Genomic DNA, 24,232 nt, shown 5'->3' with positions numbered 1-24,232 from the left:
CACAGTTAAATGCTTCCAGACCCACCCTTGAGTTCCTCGGGGCACCTAGTCAGTGACAATATGGCTTTCTTTTAACCAATAAAGCTTTTTGTATTGTTTTCCTTGTTTTAACAATTTTCGGAATAATAATGAGTTTGTTCTCCAATATCCTCTAAAGGAGATCAGTGAGTTGTTTTTTTAAGTATCATGAACAAATGATTTTTTAATATATTTGATATGTTTGAAATCGACGCAGTTATTGTTCTTTTTGATGCTCACATTGTCTTATCTTGGGCTACTGGGCTGTTTTCTGTGTCCTTCTGATAAGTAGTCTTTGATAACTTCTTTGCTTTCTGGTATGATAAAATGTTCTAGGCTCATCTTGTGTATTTTCTACCCAGACTTGCAATTAGTCATTTCCTTGAGGAGCCTGGGCTCCTTTTGTGGAAAATGGTATTTAGGCTATAATCTCTTTTTCCCTACCTTCAAAGTAACATTTTTTGTGTAATTAAATCTAGAATACTTTTAGATTTATAGTAAAGTTGGGAAGATAGAACAGAGAGTTGCCATATACCCCACAACCAGTTTTTCCTATTTGAATAAACTTTTTAATCATGGAAACATTTTTACATTTACAAAGGTGGAGAACTCCCCATGTACCCAATACTCAGCTTTAGCAGTTACCAACTCTGATCTTTTCATGTATGTCCCTACCCATTCCCCCCAAATGATTTTTTTTTCAAATTTCAAATAATGTTTTATTTTTTATTATTTTTTAGATTGTGTTATAATTGAATTGAGATATAATAATATAATTACATTAGTTTCAGGTGTACAACATGATGATTTGATATTTATATGTTGTGTAGTGATCACCACAATAAGTGGGATTAACATCCATCACTTTACATAGTTAGAAAAATAATTTTTTTTCCCCTGTGATGAGAACTTTTAAGATCTACTCTTTTAGCAACTTTCAGATATGCAGTACGGTATTCTAAACTACGGTCACCGTGCCATACAATACATCCGCATGACTTGTTCGTTGTATAACTGGAAGTTTATACCTTTTGACTCCCTTCACCCATTTCTACTACCCACAACAGCCATGTGCCACCCACGTGCCTCTGGAAACCATCAATCTGTTCTCTGTATTGTTTTTGTTTTTAGATTCCACATATAAGTATGAGATCATATGGTATTTGTTTTTCTTTGTCTGACTTATTTCACTTAGCATAGTGCCCTCCAGGTCCATCCATGTTGTCACAGGTGGCAGGATTTCATTTTCTTTATGGCTGAATAATATTCCATTATATATATATATGCCACAGCTTTTTTATCCATTCATCCATCCATGGACACTTAGGTTGTTTCCATATCTTGGCTATTCTAAATAATGTTACAATGAACATAGGGGTGCATATGTCGTTTCAAGTTAGTGTTTTTGTCTTCTTCGGATAAATACCCAGAAGTGGAATTGCTGGATCATATGGTAGTTCTATTTTTAATTTTTTGGGGGAACTTGCATTCTATTTTACATAGGGGCCACACTAATTTACATTCCCACCAACAGTGCAGAAGGGTTCCCTTTTCTCCACATCGTTGCCAACACTTGTTATTTCTTGTCTTTTTGATAGTTGCCATTCTAACAGGTGTGAGATGATATCTCATTGTGGTTTTGATTTACATTTCCCTGATGATTAGTGATGTTGAGCATCTTTTCATGTACCTGTTGGCCATCTCTATGTCTTCTTTGGAAAAATGTCTGTTTGGATCTTCTGCCCATTTTTTATTTGGATTTTTTTTTTGGCTATTGAATTTTATGAGTTCTTTATGTATTTTGGATATTAACCCCTTATCAGATAGTTTGCAAATATTTTCTCCCATTCAGTAGGTTGCCTTTTCATTTTGCTGATGGTTTCCTTTGCTGTGCGGAAGCTTTTTAGTTTGATGTAGTCCCAACTGGCTTTTTGGCTTTTGTTTCTTTTGCTTTAGGTGTCAGATTAAAAAAATCATCGCCAAGACCTGTGTCAGGGAGTTTACTGCCTATGTTTTCTCCTAGTTTTATGGTTTCAGGTCTTACATTCAAGTCTCTAATCCATTTTGAGTTAATTTTTGTGTATGGTGTAAGATAGTGGTCTAGTTTCATTTTTTTGCATGTGGTTGTTCAGTTTTCCCAGCATCATTTATTGAAGAGACCATCCTTTTCCCATTGTATATTCTTGGCTCCTTCGTTGTAAGTTAATTGACCATACATGTATGGGTTTATTTCTGGGCTCTCTATTCTGTTCCATTGATCTTTGTGTCTGATTTATGCTGATACCTCACTGGTTTTTGTTTTTGTTTTTTTTTTTTTGTGAGGAAGATTAGCCCTGAGCTAATATCCATTGCCAATCCTCCTCTTTTTGCTGAGGAAGATCGGCCCTGGGCTAACATCTGTGCCCATCTTCCTCTACTTTATATGGGATGCCGCCACAACATGGCTTGACAAGCGGTGTGTCGGTCCACGCTCGGGATCTGAAACTGCAAACCCTGAGCTGACAAAGCTGTGTGTGCAAACTTAACCACTACACCACCGGGCGGCCCCATGATACCTTAGTGTTTTGTTGCTATAGCTTTGTAATATAGTTTGAAATCAGACAGCGTGATGCCTCCAGCTTTTTTCTTCTTTCTCAAGATTGCTTTGGCTATTTGAGATCCCGCAAATAATTTTAAAGGAAACCCCATATAAGTGTAACTTTATCCATAAATATTGAAATATGTGACTTAAGGATAGAGATCATCTTAACCAAGTAATTTAATAAGTTTATGTTAAACCATTTTTATTTTCCTAAATTAAACTATATTTGAGTACATTGAGGGATTTTGTGTCTGTACTCACAGGAAACGTTAATGTGTTAGAAAAAGACTTCTTATGGTCCATATCAGGAAATGAGAAAGAATAGGTGATTTACTAGGCCCCCTATTCATCAGGCTTTTGTCTAAAATTTTGGTTGTATGAGTGGACTCCCTGTTGAAGTTTGAAAACTAATAATTTGCGTATGTTAAAAATTTTGTGTTTTGTGTTCAACAGATTTTTCTGTTTGTCTTCTAACATGTATTTGACTTTATGGCTTTTATTCTCTTGAATAGTTTAAGGAACAGAATTCCATCTTTGAGGGCTTAGTAAAATTTATTTAGCAGCAGGATGGACTGGATAAAACTCACTTGAAAAAAAATTTATATTAAAGATGTAGACTTAAGAGGTGGGTGGAGAACAGTAGCTCAAATCATTCTTGGTAGTATTAATAGCAGGCTCACCCTACCTGGTGATGGCTGAAACTTGGTTGAAGGCTGAATTTAAAAAAAAAATAGCCATCACTTTAAGAAGAGATGGGACCTAGCAAGGTTTGTCAAGAAAAACATATTCATAGAATTTGACTTAGTAAGCTCCTTAGAGAGTATCTGAGTAGTAAGTGCTAAATAAAGGAGAGTTTTTGTTGTTGTTTGTTTTTAAATAGAAGTTGATGACCAGAGGGATGAAGTGACTTTCCCGGTGTCCTTAGTCTTGATGCTAGGACCAGACATACATACACCTACTGATTGCTGTTGTGAAGTTTTCCACAGGACACCATTGACTCTCAAAGCTATCATCTTTGGGCCAGTGCTTGGCAGTCCTTTCTCTTTGCAGCATTTTGCAATGCAAAGACTCTCCTGTCTGCTGTTGTGTGCTTTGCTCTTCCCCAAATCAGGGGATTTCTTTTTTGCTTCAGAATCTCGTGATTCAACATTCATAGTTCTAAGCCTTTACCTCTTTCTTCCTTTTTGTTTTTACATTTACAATAGCTAATAGAGCCAATTGCATTAGCATTCTTTGCCAAATAAAGTTACCATTGGAAATAAGTGATATGAGACTTCCCAGAAATTCCTTTTTGAGAGCCAAGCTTACGGTGACTTTGTGTTCTGTTTTGTCACTTCTGTAAAATAAGTTTCCTTAAAAGTAAGAATATCTGAAAATAAGAGGAAGGAGGGAAACAAAGTAATGAATTCCAAGTTAGTTTGATTTCTTTAGAAAGCATCAATGATATCTTGAATCGTATAACTGGCTTTGTTGGTGTTAGTGTTCTCTATGATTTAATGTTGCTTATGCTACTGTAAATAAGCAAATTTCACTTGAAGTATTTATTAGGATTGGGGACTTTGGGAAAGATGCATTGCATTTCTTGCTTGGGAAGATACTTCCTGAAAAGCTATCATAGTTTTTTTATGTGTGAAACCTTGAGTAAACTGTAACTGGTGTGTCATGAGATAGGCCAAGAATTTTCTTGATTTCCATAGCATATGGGTAAGATAAATAAAATCTTCATCTTAACACATGGAGGAAATGAAGCAAGTTGAAGTATAATGACCATGGCATTGTGATATATGTTGCATTTAGAGTGTGATTTAGAGCTTCACCGTCCAGTGTGGTTAGTCCAAATTGAGATGTGCTCTAACTGTAAAACACTGGATATTGAAGACTTAGTATGCAAAAATATCTCATTGACACTTTAAAAAGTTGATTATGTAATTAATTTTTGTGATTTAAAAATATTGAAATAATACTTTTGATATATTGGGTTAAATAAAGCATATTATCAAAATTAATTAAAATTTTATTTTAATATGGCTACTAGAAGATTTACAATTATATATGTAGTTCCAATTTCTATTGTACAGCGCTGATTGAGAGTATAAAAAATGGTTGCAAGGATTACAACTTAATATTCTTTGACTTGTACAGTATGAAATATGGAGACATTATATGAAATAGAATTATGATACAGCTTGTACATGCAGATTACTTTGATATATTTAAATTTGTTTGCATTTTAGGAAACTAGCAAGTATTGTTCCTGACAAGCAGAGTTTTAAATAGTTGCTTCTGGGCTATCAGTGAGACTTCAAGTGCAGAACAGAGGAATTATTATGAATCAGTGCCAGCTGTAGGTATTGCCCCTGCTTACCTCCCAGGTTGAGAAGGAATCCCAGGTAGCTGTGGAGCGTGCAGCACTGTAGGGAAAGTTTCCTTAGTGTCGATTTCTGAAAGGGTAGGTTTCTGAAAGGGCTTTTGGTCAGCTGCAAGTCTTACTTCTCTTTCTGGCTAGATGGTTCACATGTGTACAAGTAAATCTGACCCAAGTGTGGTTTACCTCTGAGTTCAGAGGTGAACTTTTGCTTGAAAATCACTAAGTAGGTGGATTTATGAGGTACCAAGTTCTTAAAAGTATTTACTAGGTTCTGTTGAGTAAATAGATGGTGAGGTGTGAAGGAGGAACTGCTTGTAACCTTCATTGTATACCCAAGAACAAATCAGTAGAAGTGAGAGTCTTGCCCTTTAAGATTTATGACCACTTATTTCCTTGCTCTTCAAAGGTCTTTTTCTCATTGGATACTCAGTTGGGAGTTTCATTTGTTTTAGAAGCTTGCTAAGTAAGATGTATGTAATTTTTTAAAAATATCCTTATTTTCTCATGTTGTCTGTTCTTTAGTATTTGAAATGGGGTGAAAAATTCATTGGATTTTGGATCACAATTCTGTCTTGATTTTGTAGATTTACCACTTAGCATCAGAAGTTATGCATATAGTGTTGCAAAAATTGAATTTTTTGCTTGGTTAATTGATAATATTGTAACAGACATTACATTGTGTGTTGGTAGGGCTTAGTTTTGAAAAGGAACATTTTCATTGGTTATAAATTTCATAGTAATAGAGCAAATATGGTTTTACACTTGAGCATAATCAGATAATGAGGTGGTTAATAGAAACCGATAGACCATAGATTACCAAAATTAAGAGTACAACAAAAGATAACACCATAACTTGAATGTGATTTTGGTGGGGGGAGTGGCTGTATAAACAGGAATGATTCTAAGTGGTGTGTGAAAATGCTGGTTACTAGCACATGCCAGTTGATAGAATGCTGGAAAAACCAGATTTTACAGTATATATTAGATAGGGTTTTTATATGCTTGAGGGTGACTACTGGCTTATGTCCTTTTTTTTTTCTTTCCTTTTAGAATATGGTTTCTAGTTTTAGGGTTTCTGAACTTCAAGTGTTACTAGGCTTTGCTGGACGGAATAAAAGTGGACGCAAACATGACCTCCTGATGAGGGCGTTGCATTTATTGAAGAGTGGCTGCAGCCCTGCGGTTCAGATTAAAATCCGAGAATTGTATAGACGCCGATACCCAAGGACTCTTGAAGGACTTTCTGATTTATCCACAATCAAATCATCGGTTTTCAATTTGGATGGTAGCTCATCACCTGTAGAACCTGACTTGGCCGTGGCTGGAATCCACTCGTTGCCTTCCACTTCAGTTACACCTCACTCACCGTCCTCTCCTGTTGGTTCTGTGCTGCTTCAAGATACTAAGCCCACATTTGAGATGCAGCAGCCATCTCCCCCAATTCCTCCTGTCCATCCTGATGTGCAGTTAAAAAATTTGCCCTTTTATGATGTCCTTGATGTTCTCATCAAGCCCACAAGTTTAGGTAAGTGTTAGAGAAATCACTTTCTTCTGGACAAGGGAGTAAGTAAGCTGTTGATGAATGACTTGCCTTTAATATTATAAAATTGAGGCATTAATGTCAAATGTTTAAATGTATAGATAAAAAAATATTGGCAACCGTGACTGAAATCTAATATAAAACTGTTAATTCATCATTTGACCATTCTTGTTATGGTTAAAACTCAAATTGCTTCTGTGTATATGAGAACAGACACAAATTTTACTTACTGCCTTTGATTCTGCGTTTTGATATTTTTACAGAGACTTAGTTTCTGTGCAATGTAGCTTTTAAAGAAATAAAACATTTATACCTAAGTTTTTTCTAGAATGGAACAGGGAGTGTAACACACATGTTTTTTAGCTTTTTGTTTAATATCCATCGACTCCTCAGAAAATTTAATAAAATTTATTACTACACAGAAGTCGTCAGCCTAGGTAAAAATTTGTTAACCTGGGAGATTATTTTTTTTCTACCCTGAGAAAACTCTTTTTGTTTCAAGTCATTTGAAAACTCTCTTAAATGTCTCAGTGTGCTTTTTTTTCCTTTTTTTATAGGATTATACTGCAGTACATCTTGGTTGAGCCAAAAGGAAATTTTGAGGGGCTGGGCTGGTTAATGGGCTCAGTATGTCCTGATTGGTGGCAGGCAAGGTGGCTATGCTTTTCTCAGGCCCTTTCTCCTTGCTTTGTTTTTATTTAGTGATATTGAGCCAAGTAAGTAGAGTGTGTCAATCTGAAATAAGGATGCTGTATTTGTTCACATTTTATTATTTGTACAAAGTCCTGTGAGTAGAATTATTGCATCAAAGAGTTAAGAACATTTTAGACTCTTGATAACATATTGCTAAATTAGTTTCCAGAAGAGCTGTGCCGGTTTAAATTACACAAAGTGAGGGAATGTCTCTCATTGCACCTTACTTCCTGCTTTTATTAGATGTTAAGACAAATCTGGAGCCGGCCCAGTGGCTCAAGCGGTTAAGTGCGTGCGCTCGGCTTCAGCGGCCCGGAGTTTGCGGGTTCGGATCCTGGGCTTGCACTCACGCACCACTTGTCATGCCATGCTGTGGCGGTGTCCCATATAAAGTAGAGAAAGATGGGCACAGATGTTAGCTCAGGGCCAGTCTTCCTTGGCAAAAAAATAGGAGGATCGGCATCGGATGGTATCTCAGGGCTGATCTTCCTCACCAAAAAATAAATAAATAAAAAAGAAAAACAAATCTTTGCGATTTAAAAAATTTTTTTTGATGAGGAAGATTATCCCTGAGCTAACACATGCCGCGCCAGTCTTCCTCTTTTTGCTTGAGAAAGAGTGGCCCTGAGTTAACATCTGTGCCCATCTTCCTCTATTTTGTATATGAGTTGCTGCCACAGCACGACTTGATGAGTGGTGTAGGTCCACGCCTGGGATCTGAACCTGCGAACCCTGGGCTGCTGAAGCAGAGTGTGTGAACTTAAGCACTGTGCCGGCCCTGCAATTTTTTGATAAGTGGAAACTTGTATCTTGTTTAGATTTTTCATTTTTAAAATTAATGATAGGAGCAAACATTTTAAATGTTTATTACTCAGTTGCTTTTCTTTTATGGTTTTACTTTCATTTTTAACTTTTTTTTACTAGTTCATTTTTATCTGGTTAAAATGTTTCCATAATTTTTTTATTTCTCCCTTTGTCATAGTTTTTGGTTGATACCAATGCACAATATCATGACTCATTCACGTGCTTCTTTCTCAGCCATTATGCAAATTTCTTTTTTTTTTTTTTTAAAGATTTTATTTATTTATTTTTCCCCCCAAAGCCCCAGTAGATAGCTGTGTGTCATAGCTGCACATCCTTCTAGTTGCTGTATGTGGGACGCGGCCTCAGCATGGCCGGAGAAGCAGCGCGTCGGTGTGAGCCCGGGATCCGAACCCGGGTCGCCAGCAGTGGAGCGCGCTCACTTAACCACCAAGCCACAGGGCCGGCCCTATGCAAATTTCTTTGTATGTATTTTGAGAAAGATTCAGACTGGTGATGTGCTTTGAGAAAGATTCAGACTGGTGATGTGCTTAGGTGACCCTACGTCATGGGACTCCTCAGGAACATGGTTGAGGTGAGACTGAGAAGAGAAGAGGGCCCATGGGGTGTGGTTACAGTGGAAGATGTTTGAGACATGGTTCAGTGCCTACAAAGAAGACTGGAGACTGAGAGAAGATGGAGCAGTGTTTTCTCTACTCATTAGCATCAGTGGTATGCCGAGGGGTAAACCCTGGAGAGGCTTTGTGCTTTTTCTTTCCTTACTTTCCTACTTGTTCAGAAATAGAAATAGGAGTTTTCTTGCTTTTCTGTATTCTTTGTAGAGTTTCTCTTTCATTAACCTCAATAAAGTTAAAGGAAAGTAGTAAGCTTTTTATAAGTTTACTAAAATAAAGCTTTTGTATCTCATTTGGCTTAGGTAAAATAATGCCGTAGATATTTTGTGTTGAAAAGTGGCTAAGAAAAACTTGCCTTTTGCTCATAGTTTAAATTAGAATGTAAGAAATACGTATATGGGGCCAGCCTGGTGGCGTAGCAGTTAAGTGCACGTGCTCCACTGCGGCAGCCCAGGGTTAGCAGGTTTGGATCCTGGGCGCGCACCAACGCACCACTTGTCAAGCCATGCTGTGGTGGCGTCCCATATAAAGTAGAGGAAGATGGGCACAGATGTTACCCAGAGCCAGTCTTCCTCAGCAAAAAGAGGAAGTTTGGTGACAGATGTTAGCTCAGGGCTAATTTTCCTCACACACACAAAAAAATACATATAACCTGAGGGCTTATAAAACAGCTTTTTACCCTTGAGCTAAAAGCTATTCATATGTTTTTCAGGAGTCCCGCCTGTTAATTGTTTTCATAAACTTTATAAACTGATTCTTGTTTTAAAACAGAGCTTAAAACATTTCCTTATCCTGCCTTCCCTAAAGAGAAAAAGAAAAGAATTTTCTTAATGTATACAGTCTTATGTCAGATTGATAAAACAGTAATTTAAGTAATGCGCTTTTAGACTTTGAAGTAGAAAGTTAAAAAATCAACATAATACTATATAGTCTGTCAAATAAAAGTGGAAAAAAATTAATCATTTCCAGTAATGACCTTTAATTGAAAAATTTTAGTGTCAAAATGTCTAAGGCAATGTATTGACATTCAGAAGTTGCCTTAATTTTTAACCATTTGCTTTTTATGATGTTGAAAATACTTATGAAAATAAAAATTCTGGCAAAATCCATTTCTTTAGAACACTGCTATGGAGAAACTTGTTTACATTTGGGAAATGAGAATTAAAAATCCTCAGGAGTCAAAAGAGATATCAAATCCATTTTTCTTTTCTTTTTTTTTTTTAAAGATTTTATTTATTTTATTTTTTTCCCCCCAAGCCCCAGTAGATAGTTGTATGTCATAGCTGCACATCCTTCTAGTTGCTGTATGTGGGACTCGGCCTCAGGATGGACAGAGAAGTGGTGCCTCGATGCACGCCCGGGATCAGAACCCGGGCCTCCAGCATCGCAGTGCGCTCACTTAACCACCAAGCCACAGGGCCGGCCCTCAAATCCATTTTTCAAGGCACACGTTCTTGACATCCACAAGCCAGTCTGTGTATTCTCGAGTAATTGCTAAGCCATCAACATATTACTGAGCAGGAATTAATTGACATCCCTGAGCAGGAATTAATTGACATCATGGGACAGACTGGAAGAGCCATGGTGGAAAAAACAGACACAAGAGGTCAAAAAATGTTATTCCAAAACCTCTTGGGATATTGAAACCGATAGCCCTTTAGTATTGAGAGAATCGCTGTTAAAGCATTACACCTGTATTGATGCTAAAAACCAACCAACCAACCAACCAGAAAACAACCACGATGAGTATATTCTGTTTAAGCAGATGCATTATTATATAGTTTGGAATTATTTCTATTCAAAGTGGTTAAAATAAAAATATTTTAGCATTTAAAATGACAAATTGGCATTTAGAAAATATGAGGTTTTCTGTAGCTAAGGTTTTACTGTAACAAATGGATGATCCCCTAATCTATAAAACAAACCAACAAAAATCTCTGTTCTTCATCCTTAAATAGCTATTCTGATTTGTTTTCACAGGCAGTCTTTTTCGCTTCAATTTTCTTCTTTTTTAAGATAATTTCTTTTGAAGGTGAAATACTTTGGGAATTTCCTTTCTATTTAAGTTTTTTTTGTAAATTCAATCTTTTCAAAAGAATATATATAGAACATTGTTATAAAGAATATCAATGAAATGAACAACTGATACCACTACCCAGTTTTTAAAAAAGGATCATTGCCAGTATCTTTGAAGCCATCTCCTTGTTTTTTCTTTTCCAGTTAAATCACTGTCCTGAGCTTTGTGTTCCTCTCCTTTACTTATCTTACTGTATAGTATAAAAAAAGTAATGTTTAATTGGCTTGCTTTTGAGATTTCTATAATGGTATATCATATATATTCTTCTGTGACTAGCTCTTTTTGTTCACTCTGTTTATAAGCATCTGTATATTGATATGTCTAGCTGTTTGGTATTTTGTAAAGTATCTTCAAAGTATTTTGAGCCTTTGATTCTTTAAAATTTCTTCATTGTGCTTTTCAGATTACAAAAGTAATTTATGCTAGTAATTAAAAATTTAAACATCGTAGGAATATAACAGAAAGGGAAGGTTCCTCATATTCTCATATTACTCAGCTGTCAGTCAGTATAGTTATATCAGTAGTTAACTGATTCTCTGCATATGTCATGCCATCTTTTTTCTCTTCTCTTTCATTAAAAAAAGATTTTTCAGCTGCAGAGCCACTGTGTCACATTTCTGGTGAGAGAGGACAGTACTCTACTTGTATCTTCTGTGAATAGCAGCCCCTGGAGTTTTGCAGCATAACAATCTTCCTTAACGGTGTTTCTTGGAAATATATTGTAGATGTGTAGATTATAGTAGATCTGTTGTCTTGTAGATGTACCATAACTTAACCAATATTCTGTTGATGTACATTTTCAGTTTTTTATTATTTAGAAGTATTTTAGTGTATAGCGTGTGTCAGGCACTATTCTTGCAGTCTTAGAGATGTTGCTACTGTGAGCATTTTTGCATATGTGTTTCTGAATACTTGTGTGCGTATTTATGAAGTATAAGTTCCTGGATGTGAAGTTGTTGGGTCAAAGAGTATGAGTATTTAAATTTTTTTTTTTTTTTTTTGTGGGGAAGATCAGCCCTGAGCCAACATCCATGCCAATCCTCCTCTTTTTGCTGAGGAAGACTGGCCCTGGGCTAACATCTGTGCCCATCTTCCTCTACTTTATATGGGATGCTGCCACAGCATGGCTTGACAAGTCGTGCCTCAGTGCGTGCCCAGGATCTGAACCTGGGCCGCCAGCGGAGCGCACACACTTAACCACTACGCCATGGGGCCAGCCCTGAGTATTTAATATTTTGATATTCAACTTTTGGAGGGAATTTCTACAGTTGCTTCAAAAGCATTGTTCCAATTTATACTCCAGTAGTGGATGAATGTATTATTTTCCCTACATCCTTGTCAACATTGTATTTTTGATCTTTTAATCTTTGCTTATCTGAAAGGTGAAAAATTAGTGATAGTCAACATCTTTTCATATTCTTAAATTCCTGAATATTAGGAAATACTCATTAAGCCTCTGGGTGCAATTAAATTGAACAGATTTAAAATGATGTTCACATTAATGTAAAGTCATTAAAATATCTCACTTCTAAAGAATTTGGATAAAATCAGACACTGTATGCATCATTTTCTGTTAACTCAGTTAACAAGTATATAATGAGGATTTAATTTGGATATGGTCATGTAGTCTAATTGTGGAAAAGTCAGAAGTATGGGATGGGCTGTAGGAAGTTTGTTATCTAGTTGGGGAGATAATGTTAACATGCAAGAAAAGTAACAAACAGCTATATGCCTGTATGATGAAGCACTATGAAGTTCAAATATTGTATTGGCCTAATGAATGGGAAAGTCAGTCAAGACTTGTTGGAGTAGGAGTGAGACTAGTGGGAGCTTTGAAGGATGAATGTGCCTATTTTGAATTGATGGAGTTTATAGGAGAGGAAACACTGAGAAAGGGGAGAACTGTGAATAGTCACAGGAGTAGAAATAAAAATGGCATAGTTGTGAGACCTGACAGTGAAGAAACTACTTTGAATAGAGTAAGACTTGGGGAGACAGTGGAAATGTAGGTTTGCTAGCAAAGAGGCAAGGCCATTGTTATGGAAGCTCTTCCAGATAAAGGAGTGTAGACTTGCTTCATTCAGAGATAAGACATTGCTGAGCATTTTTGAGTAGAGGAATCTTGTGGACAGTGATGCTAAGGATGGCCAGCTCCACAGTCGTATCCTGATGGGAGACTGGCAGAGAGGCAGGGTTGCTATTTCATTTGCACAAAATGATAATAGGTTTTGAGTAGGATGGTGGTAGTGAAAATGGAGAGGAAGCAGCTAATAAGAAAATTTTAGAAAACAGCACTTAATGACTAACTGGATATAGAGGAGGAAGAAGAGGACTGAGGTAAAGGAAGTGAATGATTTCTAGTGATTGGACAATTGGTAACTATTCTCCTCTTTCATAATTCTAAATTAAAGTCACTCTTTTCCAAGAAGCATGAAACCTCACTACTCTGCCCTCCCCAAATGATCTTTGCAGCTGTTATATAGGGAAAAAAGTATTTTGGTATTAAACATCACTGATGATTATTAATATAGTGATGGTTTCTGTATAGACAAAACTTTGAAGTGACTCAAGTTTGCTACATTCTGTGTAAATCTCATTTTTGTGTGTGTGTGTGTGTGTGTGTGTGAGGAAGATCAGCTCTGAGCTAACATCCGCGCTAATCCTCCTCTTTTTGCTGAGGAAGACCGGCTCTGAGCTAACATCTATTGCCAGTCCTCCTCCTTTTTTTTTTCTCCCCAAAGCCCCAGTAGCTAGTTGTATGTCATAGTTGCACATCCTTCTAGTTGCTGTATGTGGGATGCGGCCTCAGCATGGCCGGAGAAGTGGTGCGTCGGTGCGCGCCCAGATCCGAACCCAGGCCGCCAGTAGCGGAGCGTGTGCACTTAGCTGCTGAGCCACGGGGCTGGCCCCTGTGTAAATCTCATTAAATTAGAAAAATTTTGGTGTGCTTATAGGAAGATTGTCATTTAAAAAATGTTCATGTAAAGCAATGTTCAGTCATAACTGTATTTGTAAACAATTGAATATTGCAATACAGAATCATTCAGTCAAGTGTTTTGAAAGGATTCTGTGTGCCTGTTAGTTCCAAATGTGTTAAGAAACAGGTTATCAAAAATGAGCTAGTTTGTTAATATAGAACAGAACTTATATTATTTCTTCTATTATAAATGTATAAGAATGTTAGCGTTTTGTGTATTTTTATTTATACGTTTGAGGGTCATCCACCCCTTTACTTTTGATGCAGGGATACAATAGGAAAAAGGAATAAAGTAAGAGTAGTCTTTGATTGGTGATGATGATACAGTTAATTGATGTGTAATTGGGAACCGAATGGCTCAGGGTAGAGATCTTAATCTTAGATAATGCAGTGTAATAAATTGATTTATTCATTGTCACTTGATGAATTATTTTATTACTAGATTAGCTAGACTGAGCCATGGTAATCCACAAAGCTGCCTATTAAACCTCTTGGTTTATCTTTTCCCTGAGCGGGCCATTTTATAAGCCCCTTTTGACTTAGGCACTCACTGCTAAGAAGCATTCTTGACCAAATATAAACCAGTTTATCAAAAGGTGTCGCTATAATACTTCCTGGGGTGGAAGGACTTGGGAGGTTTCGTATGTTATTAAGAATATTTATCCTTTAGGCATATGAAAATATTTTCTACCTAAATATCTTACCAAGAAAAAGTCATTATTATTAAATAGTTGGGAAAATGCATCTGTTGGACTGTATTTCTTTTTTCATCTTTTCCTGAAATTTTGCTATCTCTTAAAAAGCAAAAACTTTTGATTAGAACTTCTGGAACTGAAAATACATTACATATGTATAATGCCTTATTGTTTTTAGAATGCTTTCACGTATGTTACTGCATTTGATCCACAAAACAGTCTTTAAAAGGCAGATGAGCAGAGTGTTATTCCCATTTTAATTAAGGAGTAAAGAAGGACTTTGAGATCTTATGTGAATTTCCTAAATCACTTGGATAGTAACCAGTAGGGCTAAGACTAGGATACAGGAATATTCTGGCCCAGTTATGCTTAAAAAGATAAAAATAACTAATATCCACAGACCTAGAGTAGTTGTAAGTATTAGGATATATCAGCAGGCCTTATCAATTAGTAATTTTAAAGGAAGCTGAACGTAATGGTATAACTTGGAATTTATAAGATTATGCTAAAATTACTTAATGAAATTGTGGCATAGTTTCACTTATTGCATATAATACCATTTCAAAATACAGTGGTGTAAAACAGCCATCTTAGTATGTTCATGGATTCGCCAGGTTAGGAATTTAAAAGGACAGTGTATGAATGGCTTATCTCTACCCTAAGATGTCTACAGTCTTAGCTGAGAAGACTTAAAGGCTGGGAGTGACTTGATGGCTAAAAGCGGGGTCATGTGAAAGCATCTTCACTCACATACTGGCTTGGACTCAGCTTGGCTGTTGGCTGGAATACCTACATGTGTTTTTTTCATGTGGTCTAGTTTGAGCTTCTTTATAACATGAAAGCTGGATTCCAAGAGTGAGTGTCCCCGGAGAGCAAGGAAGAAGTGCATGGTGCTTTTATGATCTAGCCTTGCAAGTTGTATAACATCACTTACAGCATACACTGTTGGTTGAAGCAGTCACAAAGGGCTGTTCAGGTTCAAAGGGAGAGTGATACAGACCCCACTACCTAATTGGAGGAATGTCAAGATTACATTATAAGAAGGGCATGATGAGAGATATTGTTGTAGCCATCTTTGAAAAATAGAATCTACATTATGAAGAATTGTTGAAAAAGGAAATGGTTTGAACAAAGTCCTATCTGATTCATGTCCATGAGTCATGGTCTTTTTCTTTTTTGTTTGCTATTAACATGAAAGTATTCATGGGATCTGTGTAGAATTGGTTTTCTGATCCCTTGTTGGAGAATGTAATGGGGAGAAAATAAATTGCAAAACCTGCAGGCTTCTGCTTTATGTCCTACCATTCTTTCTTCCGACCTGTATTAAAATGACAATCTGGGGCCGGCCCTGTGGCTTGGTGGTTAAGTGCGCGCGCTGCGATGCTGGCGGCCCGGGTTCGGATCCCGGGTGCGCATCGAGGCACCACTTCTCCGTTCATCCTGAGGCCGAGTCCCGCATACAGCAACTAGAAGGATGTGCAGCTACGACATACAACTATCCACTGGGGCTTTGGGGGGAAAAAATAAAATAAATAAAATCTTTAAAATGACAATCTAGCTAATAGACTTAGTTTATGGCAAGTTTAGGGTGCTTTTGGCTGCTACTGTCATAAAATTGTCTTACCTAAAAACTTTTAGTAAGTAGTAGTATAAATTAGATTTTATTAGCATATACACTATTTTTTGTTGCTGTAAATTCTGGGAATCCAGTTATGGTACATAGTGATGAAACATCCATTTTTGCGTAGAAACAGAGTGGTTATTTGGGATTATATTCTGGACTGAAAATTTGGCAGCAAATAAATGACAAAGCCAAAAATGTCAGAAAAATAAAAAGCACATCAAAGATATTTCTGTTGTGATATAAACTACTCTTAAGCTGCAAGTTCTGTAAATTGTACATAAATGTGGGCATATACTAACTACGGAAGCATTCCAGTTTCAATGTAAGGTTCCTGGTTTATGGGTGCTTTTTGGGGTATGTTGACTCCAGTCATCCAGACGGGGCCTCAAATACTGGCGTTTATGCTGATGAATTCACCGAAGGTCTTGCGCCCAGCTCTGCAGGTGTAGATACCTGACATTTTTGGTGCACTAAGAGTGGATCTGTCTCCAGGGAGATTAATGTTAATCGGGCTTATCTGAATGAAGCAAGAATCATAGCTGTTGGGCAGATAATTTCATTTATCTACCCTTTTTGCTCTTGTCATATCTTTTACCTCTTCCTAGGTTATATATCCTGCCTTTTGCTTTAAACGGTTATCTTTTTAAGGAAATCATAAGAAGAAAGAACACCATATTATTTTACCTTTACCACTTATTTACTGTTTGTGGTGGTTTTCATTCCTGAAAATTTGGTTTTGAATTTGGTGTCATTTTTTTTTATCCCGATAATTTCCTTTTATATTTCTTGTAGTGCATGTCTGCTTTCAACAAATTCTCTTGGCTTTTGTTTATATAAAAGTCATTATTTCACCCTGTTTTTGAAGGATATTGAATTTTCGGTTGACGGTTTTTTCCTTTCACCACTTTAAAGATGACTTCTGGCCTACATTGCTTCTGATGAGGTCAGCCTTTATTTGTATTGTTGTTCTCTTGTATGTAATGTTTCTTTTTTTCTCTGACTGCTTTCAAGGTTTTTTAGTCATCATTGGTTTTCAGTATATTAGTTTGATTTTGATGTGACTAGGTAGTTTTCTTTGTATTTGTTTTGCTTGGGGTTTGATCTGTAAGGGCTCCCCCCCCCCATCAAAGTTATGGAATATTCTTTCATTCATTCTGCAAGTTTTTTATTTTTTAATGCTTCATTTTCTCCTTCTGGGACTTTATTTGTACCTGTGTTAGACCTTTTGAGCTTTCTGGCTGGAGAGACTGGGTGCTCATACTGTTAATTAAGAGTGAAAATGCAGTGTGTTCACCTCTAATCTCAAAATATAGGTTATTGAATTTGACACTTAAGAGGTCATTGGTGACCTTAGCCACAGATAGACACCGGAAAGTGGAATCTGCACAAGAAAGAAAGAGTTGAAGAGTGAATAGGAATTAAAGAAATGGAGCGACTTCCTACTGTAGTTCTGTGTTTGTGTTTTATGCCCCATAGTTATGTTTATGACTTATAGTTTTGTTTCATTTTTAGGTCTTCATCATCAACAGCATCTTTCTTTCCCTTTAAGTGTTCTGGGAAAATATGAACCACTTTATGACATGATTTCTAGGAGCATAGTATTTACAATAAATACTGTGCTTAAAGAAAAGTGTTTTACCCAATGAGTTAATGTTTTTCTTGATTTGGTGTGACTTGTGGATTGAAGGCCTCTGACATTGGATATGTTTGTTTCTCTTTAGGCATCAGGAAAACTGCGGTTGGTAACACATGAGCCATTTTGCCTCTTCTTGCATGTTGTTGCAGTACTTGTTAGGAACCAGAAGACTTGAGGCCTCTATATTAGCTTTTGTTTTAATGGGCACTAGAACATCATTGAATAATGCATCAGTATAAATCTGTTAAAGTTCTTTGTGAAGTAAATACATTTCAATTTTTTTTTCTTTTTTTCTTTGCTGAGGGAGATTCACCTTGAGCTAACATCTGTTGCTAATCTTCCTCTTTTTGCTTGAGGAAGATTTGCCCTGAGCTAACATCCGTGCCAGTCTTCCTCTATTTTGTGTGTGGGTCGTCACCATAGCATGGCCACTGATAGAAGAGTGGTTCTGGTGTGCCCGGGACCAAACCCAGGCTACTGAAGCAGAGTGCGCCAAACTTAACCACTAGGCCATGGGGCCAGCCTCTTAGTTTTTAATAATATAGTTAAGAAGGATGACTTCATTAGGTAATCTTTTTTTAACTAGATAATCTTTTGTATGCAAATAATTACTGTGTAGCCCACCCTGGTGGTCTAGTGGTTAAGATTTGGTGCTCTCAGCACTCACTGCCAGAACCCAGGTTCATTTCCTGCTCAGAGAACCATACCACCTGTCTGTCCATTGTCATACTGTGGTGGCTGTGTGTCTTTCTGTGATGCTGAAAGCTGTACTACAGCACCGGTATTTCAGATACCAGCAGGAGTCGCTCATGGTGGATAGGTTTCAGCAGAGCTTCCAGACTAAGACAAAGAAGGACCTGGCCACCCACTTGCAAAACAATTTGCCATGAAAACCCTATGAACAGCAGCAGAGCATTGACTGGTATAGTGCCAGAAGGTGAGAGGAAGGCACAGAAAGACTGGGCAGGGTTCTGCTCTGCTGTCCACAGGGTTGTTAGGAGTCAGAATCAACTGGACCAACAGCAAAATTATTATGTATCTTAATAACTCTATCAACTTAGAAGTTTTAAATTTTCTCTTATATGCTCTGTGTAATTGAATATAAAGTATCGAAAACAAAACACAACAAAGAAAGAAACGAAACAAACAAAAAAAACAAAAGACACCTGAATTTTGGATAGAGTTCTCCTGGGGGTAGTTTTTGACTTCCTCAGATTTTCATTAGGTGATACTGTAGTCAAGGATGAAATGTAATTTTGAAGGGTTGTGTTATATTTTGACTATTATAATTAGTGTGTTAGAATAAAGAATGATAAATGCTTAAAATTGAACCTGCTTTAGAGTGACTTTACTTTCATGATTCCAAGATGAATAGAGTTTAGTACTAGTTTATTTTGGAGTATTTTTACCACAAAAATTTCAGAATTTGGCAGAATCTTTATCAGAAGTGCCTGGTTATTGCAGGTCATTATATAAGATATAACAAATCTTATATCCTTAGATTTGTTATTGGAATATTATCTTTCTTTCTTTTTCTCCCCAGTTCAAAGCAGTATTCAGCGATTTCAAGAGAAGTTTTTTATTTTTGCTCTGACACCTCAACAAGTTAGAGAGATATGTATATCCAGGTAAGAGGAATGTTTGGAATATATTTCTCAGTGAATGTTGGTGTATTAGTCTACTATGGCTCCATGTCAAAGTACCACAGACGAGTGGTTTAAACAACAGAAATTTATTTTCTCACATTTCAGGAGGCTTGAAGTCCAAGATTAAGATGTCGATGGATTTGGTTTCTTCTGAGGCCTCTCTCTTTGGCTTGCAGATGGCTGCCTTCTTGCTGTGTGTACTCACATGGCCTTTCCTTTGTGTGCCTGTGCATCCTTGGTGTCTTTTCCTCTTCTTGTAAGGACCCCAGTTGTATTGAATTAGGGCCGCACTCTTATGACCTCATTTAACCTTAATTACGTCTTTAAAGTCCCCATCTCCACATATAGTCACATTGGGGTTAGGGCTTCAACATATGAATTTTTACGGGACACAATTCAGTCCATAACAGTTGGACTATTTTTCCTTAAGTAAGCATAGTATACTTTGACTAAGGTTAGCTAAATATTTAATAAATACTCTGTATTAGAAAAAAATTTGAACTTTTGAATAAAACCCTAGAGTGTGTTTTGAATTACTTTTTGTCACATTTGGCAACAATTTTTTTTTTTAATGAAATTTTATTTCAAATTTAGCAACATAAAAAAAGAATTTGTGATAACAGCCTAAAGATAGGATGACCATATACTTTATCATCCAAACTGAGGCAATTTTAGAGTGAAAGTAGACATTATTAATAATTTTTCTAGGATAAGAACATAAACTGGAACTGTTTGAGCTGTGTGGTTACCTGGACCACAAAATTAGTAGAAATATGAAAACAATTATGGAAAGTACTCTTAGCTTTGCCATTTAGAAAAATAGGAGAATAAAGTAGACACATTTGTAAAGAGGAAATGAACTGAGATGTAAGAAGAAAGAAAGGGAAATCTGTACTGTATACTTTTCCAATTAAAAATATAGTCATCTTTTGTGTTAATAATATATTAATTATATGACTCTTTAAAACTGATTCTTAAAGATTTAGCATGAGAAAACTGAGTTTCTTGGAGGTTGAATGATTTTCTAGGATTATAGAGTTAAAAGTAGAGCAAAGGGTTGAGCAGATTAGAGGTCTTTTGCCTCCTTTAAGCTGTTCATTAGAACACTCATCTTTTCTGAGATGTTAATAAGAGTTTTTAAAAAATAAGGATTCTGCGGTTAAGTTTTCAAAATTCTGTGTTCAACATTAATTACGTAAGTTTTTTTACAGCCAGACTTTTCAGTCTTTAATATGTTGGTGTGCTTTGTCAGTCTCCCAAGGTGGTGGATCCAAAGTTATGGGCCTCGCATCTCTTTTAAACACCCTGACATCTTGAAGATGCACTGTTGTTACGTGGAGTGTTAAGTGTTGAAAAATAAGATTAAAAGGAAAAAAGAAGACAGTACAAGGATTAGTCCAGAAGATCCAATAGCCAAATGATTGGGGTTTCAGAAAAAAATAGAGAAAATTTAGAGGAGGAAACTATAGAGGAAGTAAAATGAATGTAACTTGATGTAGTTCACGTCCACCAGGGGCAAGACATTGCAGTGCCTTTTTGTAAATTGAAAGTACTTTCAGTCTTGGGGATAGTAATAAACCAACTAACAAATAAATAAATAGAATAAATTAAAAATTGTATTATAAATCTAAAAGCATATTATTAATCTTAAGTTTTGTTTGTTATTCAGTGATTCTCCCTTGCTTGCGATCAGTGTTTACTAAGTGTTTATTAGGTGCAAAGCACTGTATTATATGATATGACCCCTTTCTACAAGTTGCTTGCAGTCTTGTTAGTGAACCAGCTCATGTACATAAAATGATCATTGGCATTGCAGGGTGTCATAAGAAAAGAGCCAATTCAGTAGTGACAAATAAGAGCTGATTTATAGGAGAAGATTACTATTAACCTTGGTGGTCTGGGAAAGCTTCACTAGGGTATTGGATGGGCCTTTGAAGGAAGGAGATTATTTAGAGTAAGTAGATTTAAAGATACAGATTTCAAGGTATATATTTAAGTGAACAAAGCAAGGCATGGAATTGTGAATAACATGCTACCAGTTGCCTTAAAATGGTCTGCGAGTGTGTGTGTGTAATTTGCTTAAGTGCATAAAATATGTCTGGACAGGTATGATTAGCTGCCTCTGGAGAGGGGAGTTGGGTGGTTGGGGTCAGAGTTGGGGGAATCTTTTCACTTTATATTCTTTTTTGTATCTTTTTGAAGTTTGAACTTTGTGAATGTATTAACTAGTCAAAAAATGAATGACCCAAATTTACATAATTATTTTCAATTAAAAATTTTAATCATGTTCTTGTGATGATTGCACAACAATATGAATGTACTTAATGTTACAGAACTATACACTTAAAAATGGTTTACATGATAAATTTTATCAAATGTATATTTATTTAACCATGATAAAAAACCTAAAAAAAACTAACCATATAAGTAAGGCTATTTGTAGTTCTCCCTCCAAAGGAAAGAAATAAAACATACATACACATGTACATACAAGCCCCAACCTTTTCAGAGTTGTGTAATCAAATAATAAAGAAGTCTCCTTCTTCCTCATAAGTAGAGTTTGGTACTCATTAATTATCAGCAGTAATTATCAACATTTTGTCAGTCTGTATGTGACCCCCCACACACTTTTTTTCCTGAAATATTTTAAAGCAAATCACAGACATCATATAATTTCACCCAAAAATACTTCGAGATGCATCTCTAATTAATTTTTAACATAATCACACTAAAAAATTAATAATTCCATAATATAAAACAATATCTAGCCCATATTCAAATTTTCTCAGTTGTTTCAGTATTCAAACATGGCCCATGTATTACTTTTGACTTTTATGTCTCCCAAGATTTTTAAAAAACTTTTTACTTTTAAGTAATTATAGATTTATAGGAAAGTTGTAAAAATAATAGATATGCTTTTCACCTAGCTTCCCTTAATATTAACATCTTGCATAACATAGTGCAATTACCGAAACCAAGAAATTAACCTTAGTACAGTACTATTAACTAAACTATAGACTTTATTTGGGTGTTACCAGTTTTTCTGCTAATGAACTTCTGTCCTGATCCAATCTAAGATCCCAGATCGCATTTTTATGTCATTTTAGTCTCTTCTAGTCTGTGACAGATTCTTAGTTTTTACTTGTCTTTCATAGCTTTTGATACTTTTGAAGAGTACTGGTCAGATATTTTGTAGAATGTTCCTCAGTTTGGGTTGGTCTCATGTTTTGTCTTGATAAGATTGAGATTATGCATTTTTGGCAAGAATACCTCAAGTTATATGCCCTAAGTGTATCGTATCAGGGGCTACATAATATTGAAACATCTTATTTTTGGTGTTAGCCTTGATCACTTGGGTGACTTACTGTCTACCAGATTTCGGTACTGTAAAGTTGCTGTTTTTCCTTTGTTATTAATAGATACCTTGGGGGAGATACTTTGAGACCAGGCACATATTCTGTTTGTCTTCAAAGTTTTGACCACCAATTGAGCGTTCACTTGTGGATCTTGCCTTCAGCAATTACTACATCATAAACACCCTTGTGTTCCAATGGTGTGATTTTCTATTGTCCTTATTCTTTTTCACATTGGAGTTATTCTTTTGTAAGGAAGAGCTGTCCTTTCTCCCCTATTTATTTATTCAATTATTTATTTGTATCCATGTGGGCTCTTGAGTACTCTGGGTTATAATCCAGTGCTATAGTAATTTATATCGTTGCTCAAACTGTTCTACCTTTGGCCGTCGGCCGTTCTTTCAGGCTAGCTCCTGTTGTCTTTGATACATTGCCGTGCATTTCTGAGCACTGCTTTACTTTTTGGCAGCCAGGGTGCTCAGGGCTCATCTTGTAATTTCTCTGCCCCACTTCTGAAATTGATCACTTCTCCAAGGAGCTCTGGTTCCTCTCATATTATACTTCCTCCCACTTTCTTTGAAAAAAAGTGGTTCATTTGTCCCTGTAGCATATTACACTTTCTGGATTTTGGTGATTGCGCTTCTTGTGGTGTCATTTAACTTCTATCCCATGGTTCTCAAACTTTGCTGCATATTAGAATCAACTGGGGAGCTTTTAAGACTCCAGATACCCAGGTTTCATTCATACTAATTAAATTTGAATCACTGAGGATGAAACCCAAACAGTAGTGGTTTTTAGAGCTCCCCAGGTGTTTCTAGTGTGCAGCAAATTTGAGAACCACTGCTGTGCATCCAGCTCCTCCCCTTTGCCTGTAGTGGTAGTAAGGTCTAAACCAGAGGCTTGACTGCATTGAGGTTTGGGTTGTTTTGTTCTTTTTATTACATCCTGTGAAGACTGAGCAGGGAGTTCAGCTTTTTTCTTGGTTTTAGCACTACCCCTTCCATTTGGTGCTACTGCCTCTCTAATCATGCTCTCAGTTTCTCACACTGACTTCTCTTACCTGTTCCCAGGAATCAGTCTGTGATTCTCTTCTCACTACTCTGTGATAGTATCCATGAATGTGCTTTATTCTTATATTGGTGGCTGCAGAATCACCAGCACTTCCCTTTGGAGTCCTTTCTCACTACCTCTACTTTGAGGACCCACAGACACATCAAACACAGCACATCCAGAACTGAACTTGCCTTCATCCCAAGCCTGCTTGTTTGTCTTTTATTCTTTGTTTTATTCATTTAGTCTCACAGTATATATTTATTGACTGTCTACTATAGTCCAGACAATGTTCTAGGCACCAGGGATGCAAAGTTCAAAAATAAACTGGCCTCAGGGAGATTTTTGCTTGGTATATTTCCTCCTGTTGCCTGTTTCATTGATGGCATAGGATCTGCCTGGACAGAGGCCTCTTTGTATTATCCCACATTTCATCTACCACATCCTGTCATCTTGCCACACTCCACTGATTTTTCTTTTATATCTCAAGATTTAAAACTTGATGCAGCTCTACCTTTGAGGGAGCTAGCATTTAGAA

At 36.5% G+C, this 24,232-nt stretch overlaps 1 protein-coding gene across 9 annotated transcripts in view; it reads left to right on the top strand.

Moving 5' to 3' along the window:
• Window positions 1-24,232, top strand: part of PIAS2 (protein inhibitor of activated STAT 2) — a 100,158-nt gene that overhangs the window by 20,432 nt on the left and 55,494 nt on the right. For all 9 annotated transcript variants that reach the window (XR_015554317.1, XM_087439175.1, XM_087439176.1 and 6 more), the window contains 2 exons: window positions 6,018-6,492; window positions 19,189-19,273. Coding sequence is in view for 8 of the 9 variants with exons in the window: in XM_087439175.1 (XP_087295301.1) it covers window positions 6,018-6,492; window positions 19,189-19,273 (560 nt within the window). In the remaining variant the exon portion in view is untranslated. The remainder of the gene's footprint in view (window positions 1-6,017; window positions 6,493-19,188; window positions 19,274-24,232) is intronic.

The sequence above is a fragment of the Ceratotherium simum genome, chromosome 14, assembly GCF_057802395.1.
Source record: "Ceratotherium simum simum isolate JZ-2026a chromosome 14, ASM5780239v1, whole genome shotgun sequence".
NCBI classification, from domain to species: Eukaryota; Metazoa; Chordata; class Mammalia; order Perissodactyla; family Rhinocerotidae; genus Ceratotherium; species Ceratotherium simum.
This window is presented reverse-complemented; position numbering and strand designations above follow the sequence as displayed.